At 52.0% G+C, this 20,523-nt stretch overlaps 1 protein-coding gene across 2 annotated transcripts in view; it reads left to right on the forward strand.

The window, feature by feature from the left end:
- Nucleotides 1-18,935, forward strand: part of TRIP4 (thyroid hormone receptor interactor 4) — a 30,326-nt gene extending 11,391 nt beyond the window's left edge. For both annotated transcript variants that reach the window (XM_059482218.1, XM_059482219.1), the window contains 4 exons: nucleotides 567-691; nucleotides 991-1,082; nucleotides 14,850-14,952; nucleotides 18,697-18,935. In XM_059482218.1, the coding sequence (XP_059338201.1) occupies nucleotides 567-691; nucleotides 991-1,082; nucleotides 14,850-14,952; nucleotides 18,697-18,764 (388 nt within the window). In that variant the 3' untranslated portion in view covers nucleotides 18,765-18,935. The remainder of the gene's footprint in view (nucleotides 1-566; nucleotides 692-990; nucleotides 1,083-14,849; nucleotides 14,953-18,696) is intronic.
- The last annotated feature ends 1,588 nt before the right edge of the window (nucleotides 18,936-20,523 follow it).

Below are 20,523 nucleotides of genomic sequence, written 5' to 3' on the forward strand. Positions count from 1 at the left end.
TTGCCACTACCTTCAGCCTCCTGGGCTGGGAATTGGGTTAAAAAGGGAGCTGCTACTGTTAATAGTGAACAAAGAATCTCCTTTAGCCTTTTTTTCCCTTCACCACATTTCTCATTTTGGAGACCAAAGCTTTTTCACTTCCCAAGCTAAAGATGCTGTAAATCTTAATGTGCCAGGATTGTTCATCCAGGTGTTCTGGGGATGCTTCAGCTGCAGAATTCCAGGATCTCCAGACAACTGTTCCATGCAGAGACTTAATCCCTTATTGCTCCCTTGATTTTTCTGTGTGACTTTGGGAGCTTGTGAGGGACTTGTGTGAGCAGATTGTCCTGTATGTGTTCTGCTGGCCCTGCTGGGGATTGATGTCCTCTAAAGCCCTGAGGACATGCTCTGCTTTATTTGTGACATTGTTTTTTGCCTATCTCAGCTTTTCTTTGTGGCCCTGACACATTGCTTGAGTTGGGGTAATCAGGGCAAAGCTTAGCAGCAGGAATTGACTATGTTTGAATGAAAACGTGGGGGATTTCTGCTGAAGTTTTAGTCCTGCATTTTCCTCTCTTCTTTAGGGTGGAGGGCAGGACCTGGTACACATCTCATCGAGGCAGGTTATGGATTGCAGCTACTGCTAAAAGACCTTCCCCTCAGGAAATCTCAGAGCTGGAGGCCACCTACAGAATGCTGCACAGGAAAGGTGAACTCCTCTCCTTGGTTCTTGGAGTGATTTGGTACACTGAGCCACGTAATGAGCAGTGTCAGAAATCCCTCTCTGCTGAGTAGGGAGTGCTGTACATAAAATTAAATGTCCCAGCCCTTTATGAGGAAGATCCTGATGTGGAAAAGGCACAAAAAAAGTGTTAAAATTGCTGTGTGTGTTCTTGTGCCTCAAAAAGTAGAGGTGCCTGGAGGAGATGGAAGGGCACTTGGGGACTGGGAGACCCCAGCTGTGTGTGGGAATATGGGCTCCCTGAAGAACTGTTTCTTGTGCTGCAGATGTGGAATTTCCAAGTGATTATCCCTCAGGATGCCTCCTGGGCTGTGTGGACGTGACTGATTGTTTATCACAGGAACAATTTCAGGAGCAGGTGAGTACAGAAATGAACCTTCCCATGCTTGCAGTAACCAGCAGGCTTTTAAAGCAGTGGAACTTGTCTCTGGAGAATTTTAGATTGTGTTGAGAAGACGCAAGTTACTGCAGGGATTTCTGTGGCAGAGGACATGAGGGGTCCTGGCAATTCAGGACAGCATGGAAACATGGACAGCTCTGCCCCAGTGGTGGTGCTGTGCCTTGGGAGCTTGTCCCTGCCCTGTGGTGCCAGTGGCACTCACTGCCCTGCTGTAGGACACATGGCTTGGCCTGTGCAGAGGGATCATGGGCCAGAGCTGCTGGATCTTCTTCCAGGAGCTGGAGATCACAGTGGCCTCACTGGTGCTGTCACACTGGTGAGAGTTGTGCCCTGTCTGGGGCACTGAGTGGCCTGGAGATGCAGCCATGGACAGGTGAGCTCTTTCCCGCCAGGGAGGATGGACAGGAGAGCCACAGGACTACCTGCAGTGAAGCAAGGCTGGAATCAGGAGTCCCTTGAGAAATCTCAGCCTGTGAAAGTCCATGGGTGATGATGATGTGTTCCAGATGTGCTGAGAGCATTGGCCCATGGCCTTGTGAGGCCACTCTTAGCTTGGAATGGTTATGGAAAGCAGGAGAGGACTCTCCTGCAGCTGTGGTTAAAAAGGGAAGGGAAGAGATCTGGACACTTCAGGCCAGTCAGCTTCACCTTGGACTCTGGGAACCTCATAGAGATTGCTCTTGGAAGCCAGTTTACATTTGGTTTTGTTTATAAAACCAATAAAACAGTTTTGGGCACATGGAGGAAGGGGACATTAGGACTAGCAAGTGTGGATTTACCTAAGAATAAACTCATGCTTTACTAACCCCATGACCTTCTTGCATCCAGTAGGTAGAATGGAGAGTATCTATTAACCTGCTGTCCTGGAGTAGGCACAAATCCCAGAGGAGTCAAAACCAGTAGAAACTGGTAACTATGTGTTGGTTAAACCACATCTAGAGTACTTGGGTCACCATAAAATTGTTGAAAAACTGGAGCAAGTCCCATGGAGACCACAAGGTGGTTAGGGGCTCCAGCCCTGTGGGGAGAGGCAGGAGACACAGAGATCTTCCCCTTCCTGCAAGGAGAGTGTTGGGAGACAGAGCTGGGCTCTGTGCTGACATACAAGGCAGGAGGGTCATAAATTGAAAAGGGAAGGTTCAATGTGGCTTAAGGGAACAAATCACCATAAGGGTGGCCCAGCAGTGGGGCAGGCACTACCCAAGGGGTTGGGAAAATTTTCAAGACCCAAGAAGACAAAGCTGTGGGCAGCCTCACCTGAATTCAGTGTTTTCCTTGCTTTGATTGGGAGGTTGGACTAGAGACCTTCAGAGACCTGAGCCTGATGCTGTGACTGACTCCATGCTCCCAAAATCTGGAGCAGGAGCTTTCCTTGAGCTGTGTTTTATGGGTTTATAAAATCTGCACTCAGCACCCAGCCCAGCATGGCTGTTCCTGATCCCATTTCATCCCTGCTCACTCCACTGCCCCTTGTGCATGTCAGGTTTGAATCACCAAACCTTGTAGGGCTTGATAGTGAACCATGACCATCTTGTGAGGTGGAATAAATGAGTTCCTTGGGAAGGAATGCACCAGGATGATCTTGCTGTGCAGAGCTGGAGAGGCAGCAGGAGTTGGGGCTGTGTTTCAGGGAGTTCTTCTCTGCCTTTCCTAACCCTGTGAGGTTTTTACCTGGGAGAGATGCCTGGAAAGACAGGGAGTGTATTTCTGATGAGGTTGTGTCTCTTAGTCACAGGAGGAAGGCAGAGAAGTTAGAGCATGAGCAGCAGAGGGAGCTTTGGGACTGGAATACCATGAAACCTACAGGAATATTTGGCTTTGTATGGAAACAAGCCATGGGAGAGGGAGAGGAAGGGGCACCAAGGGCATTGTAGGGATTTTCTTTTGTAGCATCCACTAATTTTCAGTTTGGGCTTCAGTGTAGGTTCCTGTCCATCTCCTGCTGTGGTGGAAAGTAGATCTTGGTCTCTTACAAGTACTTTTCTCTTTGTCACAATCCCTGCTCTTGCTTTGTGGATGGTTCAGGCATTGGTGGAATGGCTGTGACAGCATCTCTGATGTGGGAATTGTGCTGTAGGTAACTAGCTTTAATCTTCCCAGGAAGGACCTTCCCAATTAACCACATTCTCTGGGAATCTCTCCCAGTTTGTGGGCACTGCTTGGCTGCAGAGGGGCTGGAGGCAGAGCAGTGTATCAAGGAGCACCATTATCCAACCTGTTAGTGGCAGATTTCCCTTTCTCCTCAATGCTGTGGCATTTCCTAGGTTGCATTTCTCTGCCTTTTTGCTGCTCCCATATTCCAAACTCCTTATAATCCCTAATTTCCTGCTTTTTCTGGTGATTTTGTCTGTTTTTCCCAGGATTCCTTTAAGCAATAGTAATTTCCCTCACTTGTGAGCTAAAATCCAGAGATTTGAGCCTTTCTGCAGTTGCTTTCTTAGGAAATATCTGGTTTTTTAGGCTCTCAGGAGCAGCAAGTGCATCTGAAGGAAGCTGAACTGAATTTAATTGCAATTGTCAGCAAGATGACAAAGCTCAGAAATGTGAGTTGGGTCTCGCCAGGAGTAAGAAATTCCTGTTGCTCACGTGGGTATTTCAGCCTGGCTTCATCAGCAGTGTCAGCACTGTGATCCAGTGTGCAAAGATTCCTTGTAGCTCAGGCAGAGAGGCAAGGAACATGATGCTTTCCCACCACTTAGGGCGTGCAGAAACATTGGGTATTTTCAGAGACTGTGTGAGCAGGCGAGGGGAGGTGATGCAGAGCAGAGACCTCTCGGGGATTGAGCTCTGGTGGAGCTTTTCCAGGCTCTGTGCTTTGACTCACACCTCTCCTCCTCACCACCTCCTGTTGGAGGCTCCTGCATGTTCCAGAAGAAATCATTTCACAAGTGCAGGGTGAGCCTCACTTGCAGGTTATACCAACCTCCTGAGGATGAAATAGTTCCTGGCTTGCTCACGGTGTTTTGGTGGCGATCCAGTGTTTTTTGGCAGCCACAAACGTTTGGTTTGACTCTTGTGACTATTTGTTCCCATAGGCAAGGGAGACTGTTCCTGGTCTTAGGTCTGTTTTTCTTTATCCTGGGGGTGTTCAGCCTGGAGAAGAGAAGGCTCTGAGGAGGCCTTGGAGTCCCCTGCAGTGCCTGAAGGGGCTCCAGGAGAGCTGGAGAGGGACTGGGACAAGGAGTGCCAGGATATGGGGGAATGGCTGCCCACTGCCAGAGGGCAGGGCTGGATGGGATACTGAAAGGAATTGTTTCCTGCGAGGGTGGGCAGGCCCTGGCACAGGGTGCCCAGAGCAGCTGTGGCTGCCCCTGCATCCCTGGCAGTGTTCCAGGCCAGGTTGGACAGGGCTTGGAGCACTTTGTCTAGTGGGAGGTGTCCCTGCCCATAGCAGGGGTGGAATGGGATGAGCTTTAAGGTCCCTTCAACCTTTACCCAGTCTGTGATTCCATGGCTTTGTGGTCTGTCCCACTGTAACTCTCCCATTACCTCTCAGCCCTTTCACTGCTGTCACCCACTCCCTGTTTAGCACTGTCTGCAGATTTAATTTCCCTGCTGTTTGCATTCTCTCTCAAGTTGCTAATGAAGATGTTGTGGCACCCCGCTGGTATTTTTCTATCATTATCCTCATTTAATTTTATTTTTTTTTACACTTGTGCTCAAAAAACCAAAATTAAGCAACGCTGCCCCAGCAGAGTCAGACCCATTCCCTGCCAGAGCTCTTGCATTATGGCCAGGGAGGGGTTATTTAACCACATTTTTGCTGCACATGTAAGCCTGGCCTTTCATCACCACTGAGAGGGGGCGGTTCCTACCTTCCCCTGCCCTACCTGCAGCATTGGAGGCCCAGCTGACGGTGCTGAGATGGTTTGCAGATCCTGAGGACGTGTGGGAAGTGATGATGGAAGAGGATCTGTAGTGCTGGAGCTGGCAGGGAGCAGAGGAAGAGCAGAGATGTCCTTGTGATTAGGATCAGTCAGGTACCCTAATCCCAGTTTATGCTGCCTATTGCATGAGCTGGTTAAATCTGCTCCTCTGGGTCTCTTTCCCACGTGAAAAATAAATCAGTTCTTCCAGGCAGAGGTTATTTACACCACATCTTGCTGCTCAGAGCTGTGATCTTTGGCTTGAAGCTGCTCTGGCAGCAGGAGGGTCCAGCCCAGGTGTTCAGTGTCCCTTGTTGTGTTTGCAGGGAGCTCAGCCCTGCTTGCCTGCTGCCTGCAGATCCCTCTGAAATCTCAGGATTTCCACTTGAGCTTTGCACATCTTGCCCCTCCTCAGAGCACATTCTGGGCTCATTTCCTCCTCTCCCTGGCAGCAGCCCAAAAATCCCTGCTCAAGACCAGAATGATTCCTTTGTTACACTTCTCAGCTAGAGGTGACCTGGAAACTTTTTTCCCCCTTGGAGATCCAAGTGTTCACCCAGGCTTTTCCTTGCTCGGAGCTGACGTCAGTGACACCTTGAGCAGAGCAAGGAGCTGCCCTTGTTTTCCTCAGGAGGTGTCAGTGACCTCAGCAGTGCCCACTTGGGATCTGTGGCATGGGGCAGGCAGGCCTTGGCGCAGCACTAAAGCCAGCAGGGAGTTGTTTACATTGATGCCATTTCCATGTGCTCTGAAGTCCGTGTTCCTTTTGCTAATGGCTTTGATCTGAGAGGTTATTTAGCTGGAAAAAGAGAGTTTCCTGCTGCTGTTTGGGTGGTTGATAGGTGTGCTTGGTTTATTTCAAGTGCCAATACCTGGATGGAGCTATTATACCAGGCTGAACTATTGGCTAATTATGTTTGATGGGAGTTAAGTGTTGATTTTTCATTTCTAGGTGATCACTTAGTGTCCTAAATCTGCTCAGGGAACATGTAGAAGCTATTTTTGTGCCACGAGATTGCAGCTATCATTTAAATAGGCTCCAGCTTTCCCACTCAGGAAATTTGGGTTTAAACTTTTGGCCTCCTCTTCCCTCCCTGGTGAAAAGAGCAACAAAAAAAAAATGAACTCTGGTGCCCAGTGTACAGAACTTGGTTTAGATTATCAAATGGGAGTGAAGAAGGGTAGACATTTTCTATATTTAGACTCCAGAAGGTGCCTGTTTAGATTATCTCCAAATAAAGGAACAACAGCCCTCTGGGAGTATTTTCCTTAGGAGTTAATGGGAGGGGAGAAACACAAACATAGGCATTGATGTGTGCTTCTAGGAACAGTATAAATGCATAGAGACTTTTTATGGGGACCTGGTCCCTGAGGGAAGGGTTTCCTGGTGCAGGCTCTGAGTGAGACAAATGCCTGTTTGTGTGGTGCTGTGGCTGTCCTGGCCCCTTCCTTGCCTCCCCACCACCAGGATATTTGCCTTCTCATTCCTGAGGCACCTCTCCCTGTGAAGGATTTTTAGCTAGGTCAGATATCCTTCCTTCTGGAGCAGTCTAGGTGGTTGTTAATGATTGCAGCCCACGAAAGGCCTTTGAACTTTACAGGGCCCTGCATTCTCCTGAGCTGAATTTGTCTTTTCTGTGCAGCCAGATGCCAGATCCAGTGGTGTCAGGCATTAGGCTGGCTCACAGGGTGATGCATCTCTTTAATTCAGGTTCTCACCCCACAAAATCCCCCGATTTGTGGTTCTGGGAGCAGAGCAGGAATGCAGCTGGTTTGGATTAGGGACGGTAAGAGATGGGGGAGTTTTTCCATATGGGAAGTGCTTTGGTTTTCATCAGAGGCTCTTCTGAGGCTCCAGCTGCCTTGCATAAGCCAGCAGGTTTGCTCAGGTCACTGCTCAGGCTGTTAAGATGAAGGAGAGATTGTCACTTGATGATGATTAATTTAGGAATGCATTAGCATGCCAAAGAAATCGAATGATAGAGGCCTGCTTGCCCTCTCCTCTGGTTTCCTAGACCCAAGGGAGAAAGCCAAGCCAAGGCTGAAGCATATGACTTAATTAATGATGACTGTGGACTTTGCCTCTGCTACCATTTCAGCAAACTACTCATGAGCTGGCAGGGCTTTTTCCCTCTCTCAGATGTGGTCACTGATACTTGCTGCCTTCTCACTGTTTGGGTTTTATTTAATCCTGAAACTCAGGGTTAGATAAAACTGACCCGGAGCCCCAGGTCTGGTGCCCCACTGCCTTCCCATCCAGGTTGGGCTGTGACCACCCTTTCCATGGTGACCCCAAATGATGTGTCAGCTGCAGAATGCAGCCCCCACAGTAATGCAGAGTGCCCAAGGACTCTGCTTGCTTAAGCTTTTGTTGTGTGTCACTGATTTCCCAAGCCTGAACAGACCGGTCGCTCCAATGCGTTTCCTGGTCCTGTGAGAGATCCCATCCCATCCGAGGGGTTGAATCAGTTCTGGGGGCAGGTGCTGGCATCCTTCCTCCTTGGGGAGCAGCAGCAAGGGTCAGCAAGGGGAGAGGCAGGGGCAGGGCTGTGCTCCCAACGTTTGCGTTTTCCAGCTCGGCTGTGTGTTCTACCCCTGTTCTTCCCAGCTCTGACTGTGAAAGGCCTTTGTGAAGCTGCTTGAAGTCTGACTGTATGCAGCCAGCTGAGCTACCCTGACTCCCCTCAGCTCCTCCTCCCTGTTGCTTTTCCCTTCTCCTTGCTGATGGTGCAGGTGATGGGGCTGCGTTGGAGCTGAGCTTAGCCGTGTCCCTTGGTACGGGGCATGCAAACAGCCCTTTCAGCCCAGTGCCTTCCCAAATATTATTCCAAGTCCACCCAGTTTCTCCTGAACTGGTTGTCAGGCACTCTGTAAATACCTCCAGCCTTTCCAGGGTTTACCATGGGCGGGTTTTGGGCTGGGATGTGAGGGCAGGAGGGTGTTGGTGGCTGTAGGTCCTGCACTGCCGGTTCAGGGAGAGCAGGGCTGTGCAGCTGAGCCCTGACAGACAGCTTAGAGTGCACCAGCACAAGGCTGAATTTGAAATCTACATTTCAAAGTCCTGTTATTACTAACTATGTTTTAATTGCTTCCCCTGCCCTTCAAATCAAAGCACAGCCTGTGGTGTAGAGACACCTCGATGGGAGCCGGGCTCTGAGAACACCCACCGGATGGATCCGCCCCTCCAGGGAAGGATCCCGCGGCCATCCCAGCATCTGGTTCTACCAGCCAGGCATGGAGGGGCAGAGCAGCCCAGGGCTGCCAGGCATTGTGGTGGGAAGAAGGGGAAAGGAAGGCAGGCTCACAAAATTCCTTGTGCATCCTGGTGCAGGGAGCATGTGCCAGCACACAGAGCTGCCAGCAGCAGCTGTAAGCGCTCAGGAACAGCAGGGAGGATGTTGACTGCAACAATGCATCAAGGCTGTGGTTTGTAGCCTCAATAGTCAGGCAGTTAACTTTTTTTCTCCTTTTTTTTTTTAACAAAGACATTTTGATTGCCAAATCCATAACCATTAGCAGCTGTGGTTTCGAGCTGTTCCTTCCTCACACGTTGCAGTCTAGACCTGACAGGCTTTCAAACAAAAGTTTGGCTGACGGCTTTTGTTTGGATTTCTTTGTGATCCTACTTTTTTTTCCTGCTTTTCGTGTTCTCTTGATTTGAACTGAACATCAGCGTGCGTCCCTTTGCTAACTCAGCCTCTGTGAAGCAGCTCTGCTGCATCCCTGAGCTCTTCCATGGCCAAGGACAGCTTGTAGTGTTCTTTGGGTGCATGTTCTGGATGTTTCTGCCTCGAGCTAGAAAATTTGGCATTTCTAGAAACTTGGATGTGCTTTAGGGTTTCTATTTAGGAAAATGTTACATTTCTCATGGGCCAAAGGCTGGTTGGCATATGACCTTAAAAAATGCTGCTTGACAATGTGCTTGGAGTTGGAAGTGTGATGCAAGACTGTGTCATGAGGGTGATCAAAACTCGGAGTGAAGCACTTGCTGCTCTGCAAGCACTTTTCAGGACTGGAGGGCTGAATCAGGAGGTGACACAATGGTGGTAAACCTGAATCTGCTGTTGGCAGTTGGGTGTCACCTGTGTGTGAGCGTGCCCTGGGGCACTCAGGGTGAAGGCTGTGTTGGGAGAATTGGCTGGATAATTCCCCAAAGGGAACGTCCTTGTAAAGAGATGATGGAGACCACTGCTGTCAGAACAAATGACAGGGAGCTGATGCTCCTAAACCACTCTCCTTGGAAAAGTGACAGGCCAAATGTGGCTTGGGCACAGTGGCACCCACATCCAATTAAGCATTATCTCTCAGATTTGATGGCTTCAGTTCTCTTGGATCCATGTGTTTGTGGTGCAGGCATTGCTGCGAGTGCCCTTATTTGGCTGCAGCACCCCCATCCCTCCCAAAAAGCTGCCCATTTTCTTTTCCCTCTTGCAAACCACTGAAGAAACATTTTCTAGCTGGATGGTGAGCAATTTCCCTCCGGAGAGGAGGAGAAAATGGCTGTTTAGTAGTTAATTACCTGTTACGTGTCTGTGACAGCGATGAAGCTTATGAGGCATGAAAGAAGAGCGGATCCGCCTCTCCCACAAATCACCAAGAAAACGGGGTGAAGGAACTTGGGCTCCCAGGGGATCCCTTGCATCCCACTCCTCTTTTTGCACGTGGCCAAGGGGTGTCTCCAGCAGCCAGGACGAGCCCAGTGTGTGTTTCTGCCTGCTGGGGGGCGCTGATTTATTGCCCCTGCTGGATGCAGCAGCCCTGCTCTGCCAGAGGAGATGCTGCCTCCACCAGGATGATTTTTTCCCCTTTGAATGCATTTATGGTGAATTCTCTTGCCAACACACGGGGTCTGCTTGCTTTTATTCTTTCCAGACAGCGTTGCTTTCCTGTGCTGTCTCTTTTATTTCAAGGCTCTTGGAGAGCAGCAGGGAAATGAAGGCTGGAGCGGGTGTCCTGGCCCGGCGCTGCCTGGCAGAGCGAGCCGTGTTTTCCCTCTTGTTCACCGGGGAGCCACGCCAGGAAAATGATTCACCCCTTTCCATCATGAACCTTGCAGAGCATCTCAAGCACCTCCTGGCTGCTCGTGTCCCCAGCAGCTGTAAGATGGAGAGACAGTGGCAGTGACCAGGGGAAGGACCACAGGTTCCAGCGTGCAATTCTCTGCCGCGCTCCCATGGCAAGCACAGCTCAGGCTGCATTGCAGGGCTCCACAGGCTGGCTGCCGTGTGTGAAACCAGGACTGTTCCCACCCCTTTTGTGTCCCCAGGCCTTAATGAGAGCAAGAATGCTCCTGGAGGGTCGCTAGAGAAGCTGCTGAGCGCGCTGGGGCTTTGTGCTGTGCGGAGCCGCTGCTCGGTGCACGCGGTGCCTTTGTTCCTGCCTCGGATGCACCAGAGCAGAGCTCATCTCGTTAGTGATGGTTTGGCTTCCCCCCAGGACGTTTTCCTTCTGCTCTTTCCATTCCCTGCCTCCGGGTCACAGCAGTTGGGTTCAAGCCAGTGCAGCTTATTGGGGAGAGGAGCAGAAATTGAGGGGTTTGGGATGTTTTTTTTTTTTTTTTTCTCCTGTGGAGATGCAATCAGGATGAGCAAAGGGTCCCAAATGCTGCATTAAGTACCAGGAATGCTGGGTGAGCCTGCCCGGCCCCAGCATCCTGCTGCAGGCTTTACCTAAATTGGGAAAGGAAAAAGTGTAACAGATTGGTGTGGGGGGGAAAAATCTAGCAGGATTTTTTTTCCTCAGATGTCAGAGAAGGTGGGTTTGTGTCTCTGCTGGCTCCGAGCTGGCTCGTCCCCTCCTTTGCTCTTTTGCTGTGGGCTGTGGAGCGGGAGGCTGGCAGCCCTGCTGCTATTCCTGGTGGTGACAAGCTGGTGATGGGAGACGAGGGATGGTGAAAACAAAGTGTAGGGAACATTCATTAGCAATTATCCCTGCTTGCAGCTTGAGCTGGGTGGCTGTTGGGGACATCTGATAGCCACTTAATATGTGTGCCAAGCGCTGGCTCTGGCGTCAGGGTGAGTCTGGTGGGCAGTTTTTGGAGGAGCCCAGTGCTCAGCTGCCTTTTCCACCTTCCTTTAACCTCGAGCTCTTCCTGCAGGTGTTAAGCTGCCTTGAGATGTGCTTTTCCCTTCCCTCCCACCTAATCTCCTCACAGCTGGGGTCTCCCAGACCTGTTAGCAGCAAAGTGAAGCCCAGCTGGAGAGGTGGGACGAGCAGGGGGGGCAGTGGCCGTGTGTGGAGTGTGTCTGTGGGGTGTTGGTGTGAAGCAGTGGGAGGAGCAGCTCTTGGTGAGCCACATCAGCTGCTTTCAGCCCACACAGCCCACTGGCCTCCCACCTCCCTTGCTGCCTGCTGACTACAAGGTGGCAGAAGGTCTGAAAGGAGGCTGAATCTCTTTTTTCACACTGTAGTTGCATTGCATAACCTCTCTCTTTCGAGCTTCTCTGGTCATCTGCAGGACTGGAGAAGGGTAGGTTTGCTCCTTTTTGAGGGACAATCTGGTCTCTGGACTGTTTGTTGTATCCAGGTTGCTTCCAGGGAGAGGCAGTGTAAAGCTGGAGTATCAGCCCCTATCTTATTAACACCACCAATACAAGAGAGATGAGTGCTGTTGAATTTAAGAAGGGACATCCCCCATCAGACTCCTGGCTGGGTTTGATTCTTTGGTCTCTGGAAGAGAGGGAGCATGGTTTCACTCTGAATTGACCTTTTATTTGAAGAACTGCTGCTGGAGATTGTCTTTACTGGGGATCACAGAGTCCCACACTGGTTGGGGTTGGGAGTGACCATAGAGTTCATCTCATTTTATTCCCTGCCATGGGGTGAAACACACCTCCCACTAGAGCCAGTGACACCAAGCCTGTCCAGCCTGAGCAACATGACAGGATGTGCTCTGTCCTCCCCCTCTGCCACACCAGCTCTGGGTTTGGGCTTTTATTCCAAGCTCAGGTTTACTGAAGTGATGATGGGCTGCCTGTGGGGTGGAGTAGTTGGGAATAAATTTTTTCTCTGTCTCCTAAACTTCTGGTTTTTCAGACAGTAGAGTAACACAACTGACTTTTCACAGCAGAAACGGTGAGAAATTAGGTTTTGGTACTTACATTTGGGCAGCTTTGGACAATGTAACAGAGGCTGACCTGTTTGGTGTCTTGATGGCAGCATCTCTTTTGAGAATGGAGCTTTCTGTGGGATGAATGAATGGAATGTAGTCATGGAAGGCACTAGGGGAAGAAGGGAGCTGGGCTGTTGGCTTGGCTCAGCATCTTGTGGGAGCTCAGCCTCATCTTCCTTGCTTGGGAACATCCTGACTCTAGACAAAGGAAAGGGTTATGGCTCTTTCTCAGCTCCAGCCCACAGGAATATTCTGGATCCTTGTTCACCTGGATGGGATAAGAGGTTTCTGGGGTAGGTACAATAGGAAGCCTTAAATGCAGTGGCTGGATGAGAGGCTCCTTCCCTGCCTCCTGGAAGTGAGATGCCAGAGGAAGGACCAAAGCTTTTTAAAATTAAAAAGGACGCAAAGGGGTTTGGCTCACAGACAGAAATGCACCCTGGCAGCAAAGATGAAAGGCTGTGGTGTGGAAGCAGGAATTCAAGCCACAGTGTGGCAGCCACCTTGCCCTTGAGATTGGATTGAGCGGGAACTGCTGGAGCTGAAGGCTCCATCCAGGTTTGAATGAAAGCTGTCAGTGGAGAAATCAGCTGGCTGTTGCTTCCCTGCAGGTGCCTGTTTGGGAGATGTTCCTAGCATGGGGCTGTAAAAGGTGTGAAGGGGACATGGTGGTGTCCAGGTCCACCTGGGAGATGTGGCTGAGGGGATTTGGGGAGCAGCTGTATTCCAGCAGCAGCACCTCTGCCACACACCCGTCCTGGCTGCCCCACGGGCTGAACCAGGGGTAGTGGAGCAGGAAGGATCCCCTCTGCAGCCAGGTTTGGGTAGCCTTTGCTCCTCCAGCCTTGAAGGACCTTGGTCCTTTGGCTTGTCCTCATCTCCACCACGGAGGTGCCACTGGTCACCCAGGAGATACTGACAGTGACAGAGCAGTGCCAGCATTTCACACTCTCCAGGCACTGACTGGGATGTTCACATTGGCTCTTCCTAACCTTCCAAGATCCTCCTTCCCTGCAGATGGGAAATGAAAATCCTTGGCATGGGCACGGAGCAGTGGAAGCAAGTCAAGTAAGGTGACTCAGCCAAAAGAGAACAGAGAGGAGGAAAGCTGTCCAAGGCTGGGTTGGTGCAGCAGGGCATGGGCACATGGAGCAGATCAGGGCAGCTCCTCCTCCCCAGCACAGAGCAGCTGAGTGCTTGTACCTCTCTCTTACCCAGTGCACAGCTCTTCCAGGCTGTGGAAAATGAGAGGGCTTGGAAACGCTTCCCCTGGTTGATCCAATCCCAGCGTTGGGCTTCTGTAAATCTCCCTGAGCTGCTGGCAGTGCTGCCAAGCCCTGCTGCAGTGTGGGCAGAGCAGGTCTCTCCCTGCTTCCCTCGCCGTGCCCAGCTGTTCCAGGGCAAATCCAAACTCATCTTGGCAGGTCGGTGAGAGCTTTTCAAACACTCGGCCTAGGAGTCATTTGTTACTAACAAATGGGGGATTTGCCAGGACACGCAGCTCCATCTGCTCTGGCATCCTGTCCCCTCCAGCAGCCTTGATGGATCTGCTCGAGGAAGGCAAGGGAGCAGGGAAAAAAAAAGAAGGCATTTTTCCCATGGAAGGAAAAGCACTTCCGCAGTCTGTTTGAGCAGGGTTTCCTGGGCTGGAGCATCCTCTGCCATGTGCTGGCTTCAGTGCTGTCAGCACCAGCTCTGCAGCTCATGGACAGTCTGAGGTGAGAGCTGAGACATACATTTTTTATGACTGTTTTGCATTTCACCTCTGAATGCCGGGGAGGCTGAGCTGCAGCCAGCCAGGATCTTGGTGTGCTTCCTGCATGGAGTGGGTTTTTTCTCTTTTTTCCCCACATGGTTAATGAGAGAAATAATTTTAGAGGTCTTTTTCCAACCTAAATGCTTCTGTGATTCTATAATCTGTTTATTCTCTTCCTCTAAAATTCCCCCATGTGTTCAGTGTGTTAAAATCCCTCCAATGATTCTGTGAATGGAGCCAGCCCTGAGCTGGCCTCTCTGAGCCATCACCTTGGTGTGTAGCAGGTGTGTTGCTCACCCTTTACAGGCAAGTGAATATCAAGGAATGTGTGTCCCACAGCAGGACTGTGCACACTCTCCAAGTCTCAAATCCTTGTGTTTGGGATTGAGCTTTGTGGGGAGCATTTGGGGATGTATCTGTAGCTGGGGCAGCTGGTGGTGGCCACCTCTCTAGTGGTCGTTTCAGGCTGAGTTTGGCAGGTTGTTTTGGTTGTGGTGCTGGTGTGCTGTCCATGACCTGTTAGGGATTAGTGTGAATATTCACATTCCTGGTCACCTGAATCCAGGGATGCATCAGGCTGAAAATCTGTCCCTTGCTTGTCCCAGTGAACAGGTGGGCTGGTGATGGTAGGGCTCCAACCACGTCCCTCTCAACATCCCAGGGTTCTGATCTGCCTAAATCAAGTGTGAAACCACAGGGGTGGCACAGGGGGTGCCAAAGGGGGCTGAAAGGGGCTTGGGAACACCCAGGGTGAGCAGATCCAAAGAGGCACAGTGAGAAGAGCCTGAGCAAGGGATTTGCGGAATAAGACTCAAACCTGGAATTGTTGGGTTTTCTTTCATTAGAAGTTCTTGAAGTGGTTTGGTCTGAGCTGCTACAGCCTCCACATAACCCATGTCTTGGCTAAGATCCCTCTGTCTTGCCCGCTGAGCTCTGTCTGTGCCCATGCAGCCGTCCTGACTCTGCTCTCTGTGTCTCTCTGTGTTTCACAGTATCCGGACCTGAGCCAGGAGTCCGGTTCTCCATTTGTCTTTATCTGCACGAATCCCCAGGAGATGGTTCTCAAGTTTCCCATCAAAGGAAAACACAAAATCTGTAAGTAGTAAAGTTTCCCCAGGTGCCCCCCCAGCCCTCAGAGCCGGCTTGCCTTGCCACCCCAGCTTGCTGCTGCCAGATGAGTTCCCAACCTTCGCCGGCTGCTCTTTGATCTGGAGGTGTTTGTTTAATGGCTTGAGTACATCTGTAATATTTTTTTTTGTCTTCAGTTCCCCCTTTCCCCAGATGTTGCTTCCTTCCAAATACATCCTCTGCAAACACTTGGGGAGTCAAAGAGCAGTTGTGTCAGTGGCTGATCTGCCAGCACCAGTGTGGGTCAGGATGGGAGTTGGTGCAGCAGTGCCAGATCCAGGCAACCTTCGTGTCCTGCAGTTCCAAACCACGCTCTTGCCCCTGAGGGCTTGAACAGCAAGAGCTGCAGGGCCAGATGGATGTTCCCCATCTGCAGGCCGGTGGGATGGGGTGGGATGGGATGCCCTGTCCTGGCAGAGCACACAGGGAAGCGCCGCAGCATCTGTCCGCGCCGCGCCTGCCAGCGCCGTCAGTCCCTTTTACGAGCCACCAGCCCCTCCGCAGGCTGCCAGTTATCCCTGCTATAAAAAGGATGGAGGAGGGAATGCGGCAGCTGGGGAGCCCGCAGTCAGCTCCGTCCTTATTAGCAGCCTCCCTCCCCAGCACACAGCCCGGGGAAGGCACCGCACGCGCTTGCAGGGGATGTGAAAAATTAATTTGACGGGCTAAAAGCAGCAGAAGCAGGAAGAGTCTTGGCTGTTTGTTCAGCAGAGCTGACAACTGGGTGATCTCCCTCCTTTCCACATGGATCCTTGGGCTAGTACCTGGGGTTCAGGAGTGCTAGGATTTCTCAGGTTAATAAGGGCTTTTTTGGAGCACGGCAGAGAGTTATTTTTGTTGGCTTTGAGGGTTTTTTTCCCCTCTCTTCTCAGGGAATCACCTTTCTCCCACAGCTGGGTGTTGGGATGTCCTGCAAAACCATTTGGTTTCTTCCTTGCCTTTTTGAGCAGCAGCTGGGAGGTGTATTCAGCCAATGCTGACCAGTGCTTGGAGACCTGCAGGCCTTTGAATCTCGCTTGTGGTCCTCCCCCTAGATGGGTTATTCTGAGTGCCAGTGAGCAGGCAGGAGTTATTTAGGATGCAAATCTTGGCTGTGGGTTAGCCTCGTGGCCCTTGTGTGCTGGTGCAGCCACTGCATCCTTTTTTCCTCTTGTTTTAACCTCTCCTTTGCCCTCTCTCTGCCAGGCTGTCGAGCTCCTTCACTCCCACCTCTGCCTCTGTGTGGCCGTGGGTGGGAGAGGGTGAAGCTGCTCTGCGGCTCCTGCCCGTCTGCCTTGCCGGGTGCAGGTGCTGCCAGTCCCCTCCCCATCTGTCACATCATCTCCTTTGTGTTGTGACACTTTCCTGCTTGGAGAGGGATCAGTCTAACAGCCTGGAAGGGAGCCGGCTGTGCTGGCGGCTGCCTGTGCTCCCACTGCCACTGCTGGCCCTGCCTTCCCTGCCCTCCATCCCAGTAGGAGCTGTCACAGGAGCAGCACAGGGGGGCCGTGGAGCTGTGTGCTCACCTCCCAGAAGGGACATGGTCCGTCTGGGTGATATTTATGACAGCCTGGGGAAGGAGCAGGGAAGCCTTTGACCTTTCATCGGCGCAAGGCGCTGTTTTAATAGAAGCTGGCATTGCATCCCAGGCAGTCAGAAGCTTAATTCTCCCAGCTGGAAGCTGAGCAGAGGGAAGGTGCCAGCTCACATCCTCTCTTGGGCTTGCTGGCTGCCCTGGTCTCCTTCAAACCTGGCTCAAACCATGACAAAATGCCAGTTTGTCCTGTTGGGAAGCCAAGCCAGAGCAGTTTTCCTTGCCAGATAACAGCGTGGACCTCGCCACAGTGACATCCGGATGCTTCTCTGTTGCAAATTGTTTCTAGCAGCCTGGGAATGGGGAAAAAACCCTAGCATGGCTCAATTTTTGCTGCCAGGGTCATTGTTTTTGTGGAAGGGGTGGGCACAGTGTTGCATCTGGGAGCACAGCTCTCCCCAGATATGTCCCCTTGTAGTTTTAGTGCAAGAGGACAAAGCTCATTGGCCTTTCTCATGGGAGAGTTCCTTGAATCCAGGCAAAGCTACCCTGAAGCATCAATTAGAAGCCTCCCTCCAACAGCCAGTGTCTGGAAGAGTGAAGAGGAGCAGAGGACATGGTGTGAGACAAGAGGCCTTGAATCATTGAGCAGAAAGAGCAAGGGACCCTGGGGCTTTGCCTTACTTTTAGCCTTTTCTTAAAGGTTACCTGTGTGGTGTTTGCAAGCTGGAAGAGCAGAGGAGCTCCCAGTGTTTTTGGGTCCAGGAGAAGCAGGCAGGCGCATGAAAAGCAACAGCCCTGGTGACAGTAGGTGGTGTTGGGGGACCAGAGCATGGAGAGAAGGTGAACTTGCTGCCTTTCTCCTGCCAAAGCCACCCCTGATGTGGGGACAGGGTGGTCTGACACACTGCTGGGCTGGCTCAGCCTGCTGGGTGCCAGTGACTGGAAACAGCAATTGCAAGGAGGGGGCTTCTTCCCCATCCTAAAGTGGTTGGGGAATGTTTTCTCTGGGGTGGCCAAGGGGATGGAGGATCTCCCAGAACATCTTCAAGCCATGTTTCAGTTTGTGGATCTGTGGCATTTGTGGTCTGCACACTTTGTTGAACTGGAATTGAGAAGGTTTCTTGGTTTGAAGAGAAGGTGATGGTCACTGGCTGGTTAGGAGCCATTTTCTCTGGAGAAGCACCTGCTTCTTATGGCACATGGACATTTAGCAGCAGATTTTGGAGCAGTGGTTGAAGCAGAACTTTGGAGCCTGGTGTATCTTGCCCTTTCTCTGTTCCCAGCTGCAGAGACAGGATGAGGCTGGCATTTAGAGGATGGGAAGATCCAAGGGAGCAGCAGGAAGGCAAGTCCTGGGGAGATGTGGCATTAGAGGAGGGACCAGTGTTGGCTGCTGGCAGAGCCTCTCTGGGAGCTGGGAGAGCAGGAGCATCCCTGCGTTTTTACTGACAGGAAGAAGAGGACGAGGACACTCCTATGAGGAAGCACATCACAATGCCTGGCTGCTGGCTTCTTCAGCAGGAGTTACCCAAAATCTTATGTTCTGGTGTCCTGCTCCTCTCCCAGGTGGGAAAGCAGAGCTGGCAGTGAAGCCCCCAAGGGCTGTGAAGGACAAGGAGAAGGCAGTGTTTGCTCCAGGTCCCATTGGAGCTGCTGGCTGAGGTTTTCCCTGGTGGCAAAGGCAGCAGGTGGCCTTGGAGACCACCAACCTGGCACGTAGCAACGTGGAGCAGGTGTCCCCATCACGCTGGGTGTGATTGCACCACCATCCCAAGCTGAGGGTTTGCTGTCCCACTCCTGCCTTTTGCCGCACCGTGCAGCAACACATCCCTGCCACATTTCTGGACGGTTCCCATCTCCTCCAAGCATCCTGTGGGCAGGCACAGGGATTGCTTTCCCCCCTGGTAGTGTCAGGCGAGTGCTGGATGTGAATTCACTCCTCTCCTGGCTGAATTTCCCCCCCTTGGCCACGTTGGACGCGCTGCCCCTGGCTCGCGGGTGTCGCGCCTGCAGAGGGAGGCCAGGGCGGCTGGAAACGCCTGGCTCCTCAAGCACGATAATTGGATGTGACAGGAACACACTAACTAGGAGACCTTGCTGCCTCCAGCTCATTTGCATTGCAAATAGCATTTAAAAATAAAGAGTGATGAGGGTTTGTTGTGTTTTTCTTTTTTTCTTTAATCCCCTCTTTACAGGGAAGCTGGATGCAAAGATCCACCAGGGAGCAAAGAAGGGGTTAATGAAGCAGAAAGCCGTGGGGTGAGCGCCGGGGGAGCAGCACTGGTTCCCATGAAGGAACTGCCTCTGAAGGGAGCCAGGATGGTCTTCAGCTCTGGAAGGCAGGTGCAAGATGGATCCCTGATCCCAGATTGTGTTTAGGTATTGCTTTCTCTCTTGTATTCCAAAAGTATTAAAAGAGACTTGTTTTCACCAAGACCTGGCCCAGCAGCCCTGTGCTTCCAGGGAGGTCCCACGCTGCAGACAAGGGTGGGTGGGAGGATGCAGTTCAGCAATCACTGGCACCCACAGGAGCAGCATGGGGCATGGGGAGCTCTCTGGCAGCAGGCCGCCCAGCTTCAGCTTGGCGTTGGCAGGATCTCCCTCTCCAAAAAGGGCCTTGAGGTATTTTGTGCTCTGTGGGGTCAAACACATGGAGGAGAAGGATGAGAAGCTGAGGGGATGAGGGGGATGGCTCCCAACAGCCAGAGAGCCAAGTGGGGATGGGAGGTCTGGGGTTAGAGGTGGGCTCTGTGCCTGCTCACAGGTGCTCTTCCAGCCCTTGGGAATCACTGCTGAGTGCCCAACCTTACATCCTTCTGCTGATTGGTACCAAAGCAGCAGCCTGGCCCCAGCAGCTGTGTGTAGAACACCTTTGGAATAAGCTGAATTTTGCCTTTTTCTCCCTCACACTGTGCCTCTCCCCACATTACCACGCTCATCATGCACTGGTGTGTGCTGGGCTGTGATCCCTTCGTGCTGGGCTGCTCCAGGCTCTGCCTTGCCATGGTCTAAGAGCTCCTCCTCATTACCCTGAGCCCACCCTGCTCTGGTGGGGATGGAGTGATCCCCCCAGCACTCCCAGCATCCCTTTTCCTCCTCTTTCCCAGAAATGTGGTGGGAGCTGCCAGCTCAACTGCTGGGCACAGGCCCTGGGTGTGGGTTATCCCAGCCCTCTGCCCCATGGGCGAGGAGGAGGAGGGTGCAGAGCCTTCATGCTGCAGCACTGCCATTTGCCCTGAGAGTTGTCTTCTGGCTCCGTTTGCTGCCTGTGGGATCTCTGAGGTGCTGGAAATGATGGGGCTGGATCCAAGGCCCACCCACGTTATCCCTCAGTGGGAATACCCTTGTGGGTGTTTCAGCTCTGAGCTGCCCACGACTGGCACAGAGGTTGTGGTGTGGGAGCTGTTGTTCAGTGTGGCCAGGGGTGATGGGATTCTCCTGCTTCCTTCCTCCTCTGGCTGCATCCCTTGTGTCCCACCATTGTGGTCCAGTCAGCTGTGCTGGGATTCCTGCAGACTTCCCTGCACTCTTCGTACATGGAGATCCTGCTGTCCTGGTGCATGTCCCTTGAGAGTGATGGAGAGTATCTATGGTGCCAACAGGAGCAGAGCTGGGGAGGGATGGAGGCTTGGGGAGTCATCCCGGGGTGCTGGTGCCTTGGGAAGATAGGAGGCAGGAGAGGCCTTCCTTGTGGGCTGTGTGGGAGAGGTGGGACACAGGGCTGGAAGTCAGCACCCAGGGAGGAGCTGCCAGGCTGGCTCCAGGTGCTGCAGCCCCAGCTCCTGCTCCTGTCCCACGAGTGCAGCACCATCAAAGACCAGGACAGAGTGGGATCTCTACCAGCTCTGTGATCCCACAAAATCCCACCTGCATCACACCTAGTTCCTCTTAAAATCCCCATCCCAAGGTACTGCTTCTCCAGATGGGTCACCCATCCCATGCCTGAGCCAGGCTTTGATATGAATCCATGATTTGGCTCCATATTAAACCAGATCCATCTGTGGCTTCTGCCTTGTCACCTC

The sequence above is a fragment of the Ammospiza nelsoni genome, chromosome 14 (assembly GCF_027579445.1).
Source record: "Ammospiza nelsoni isolate bAmmNel1 chromosome 14, bAmmNel1.pri, whole genome shotgun sequence".
In the NCBI taxonomy this organism is placed as follows: domain Eukaryota; kingdom Metazoa; phylum Chordata; class Aves; order Passeriformes; family Passerellidae; genus Ammospiza; species Ammospiza nelsoni.